At 68.7% G+C, this 1,090-nt stretch overlaps 1 protein-coding gene across 1 annotated transcript in view; it reads right to left on the bottom strand.

Annotated features, from left to right (window-relative positions):
• Window positions 1-34: 34 nt before the first annotated feature.
• Window positions 35-1,090, bottom strand: part of MMEL1 (membrane metallo-endopeptidase-like 1) — a 27,593-nt gene continuing 26,537 nt past the window's right edge. The window contains exons 12-13 of the mRNA XM_006773811.2: window positions 584-717; window positions 35-346 (exon numbers count right to left, since the gene is read on the bottom strand). Of these exons, the coding sequence (XP_006773874.2) occupies window positions 35-346; window positions 584-717 (446 nt within the window). The remainder of the gene's footprint in view (window positions 347-583; window positions 718-1,090) is intronic.

Below are 1,090 nucleotides of genomic sequence, written 5' to 3'. Positions count from 1 at the left end.
CCCCACCCTCATTCCGCGGCCCCCCAGGGCGCCCCTAGAATGAGCACCTGACGCCCAGTGCCGGGCCGTGGTGCAGGGATGTGCCATGACCGTCACGGTCGTACTTGGAGACGGACAGTGGCCACCCGAGGGCTAAGGTCAAGGCGACACGTGGGCAGAGCAGCCGGCACCCGCCTCTGCCCGGCCAGGCGGGCCCCTCAGGATGGCCAAGGGGGCGGCTACACTCGTTGGGCAGGGGCACTCTGTCGCTCTGAGGGCTCCATGCCGACCCCAGGCCCACCTTGTACGCCTGCCGCACCCCTCCGTTGTCCGCGATGTTCTCCCCGAGCGTGCTGAACCCGTTCACCTGCAGCAGGGACAGGACGCGGGAGGGCAGCTCCCTTCTCTTCCCAGGCCGGGCTGGTGGGGTCCCTTCCCCCTCCCCCCTCTCCCTCTCCTCCCTCCCTAGTGTGGTCCCCACCCCAGGCTCTGTCTCCACCCCAGGCTCTGTCACCACTCTGGGCTCTGTCCCCACCCCCCCAGGCTCTGTCCCCACTCTGGGCTCTGTTTCCACCCCGGGCCCATCTCCCTGCTGGGCGCTCACGTTCTGCTGCTCCGCCAGGTCCCAGGAGTAGCTCCCGTACTGGTGCACCATGCACTGCGCCTGCTCCTGGAAGTGCTGGGCGGAGAAGTTGCTCCACCAGTCCAGCATGTTGCCCTCCTCGTCGAAGTTCCGGCCTGCGGGCGGCAGAGGGGCACCGTGGGCCCTGTGTGGGTCCTGCCTGCCCAGCTGGCTCTCCCGCGTGCCCTCCGGTGACCCCCCTCTCCCTCATGCCTTCCGGAGACCCATGTCTGAGCTCAGGTGTGTGAGCGGAGTCGGGCACTGAGGGCAGCGCCAGCTCAGTGGTCAGCACCTTGTCAGGGGACAAGGGCTGAGGCGCTGGAGAGACCGGCTTCGGGGGCCTCCCTGCCAGCTCCAGGGCAGAGCCTGGGTCCCAGGTGCCAGGTGCCAGGTCCCAGACCCCCCTGATGTCTAAGCCCCCCTCAGGGTGGGTGTGGTCCTGGGACATGGGCTGCCTTGGAAGGTGCCCAAGGCCAAGCTCTGGGTGAA

This window comes from Myotis davidii, unplaced genomic scaffold (genome assembly GCF_000327345.1).
Source record: "Myotis davidii unplaced genomic scaffold, ASM32734v1 scaffold427, whole genome shotgun sequence".
NCBI classification, from domain to species: domain Eukaryota; kingdom Metazoa; phylum Chordata; class Mammalia; order Chiroptera; family Vespertilionidae; genus Myotis; species Myotis davidii.
This window is presented reverse-complemented; position numbering and strand designations above follow the sequence as displayed.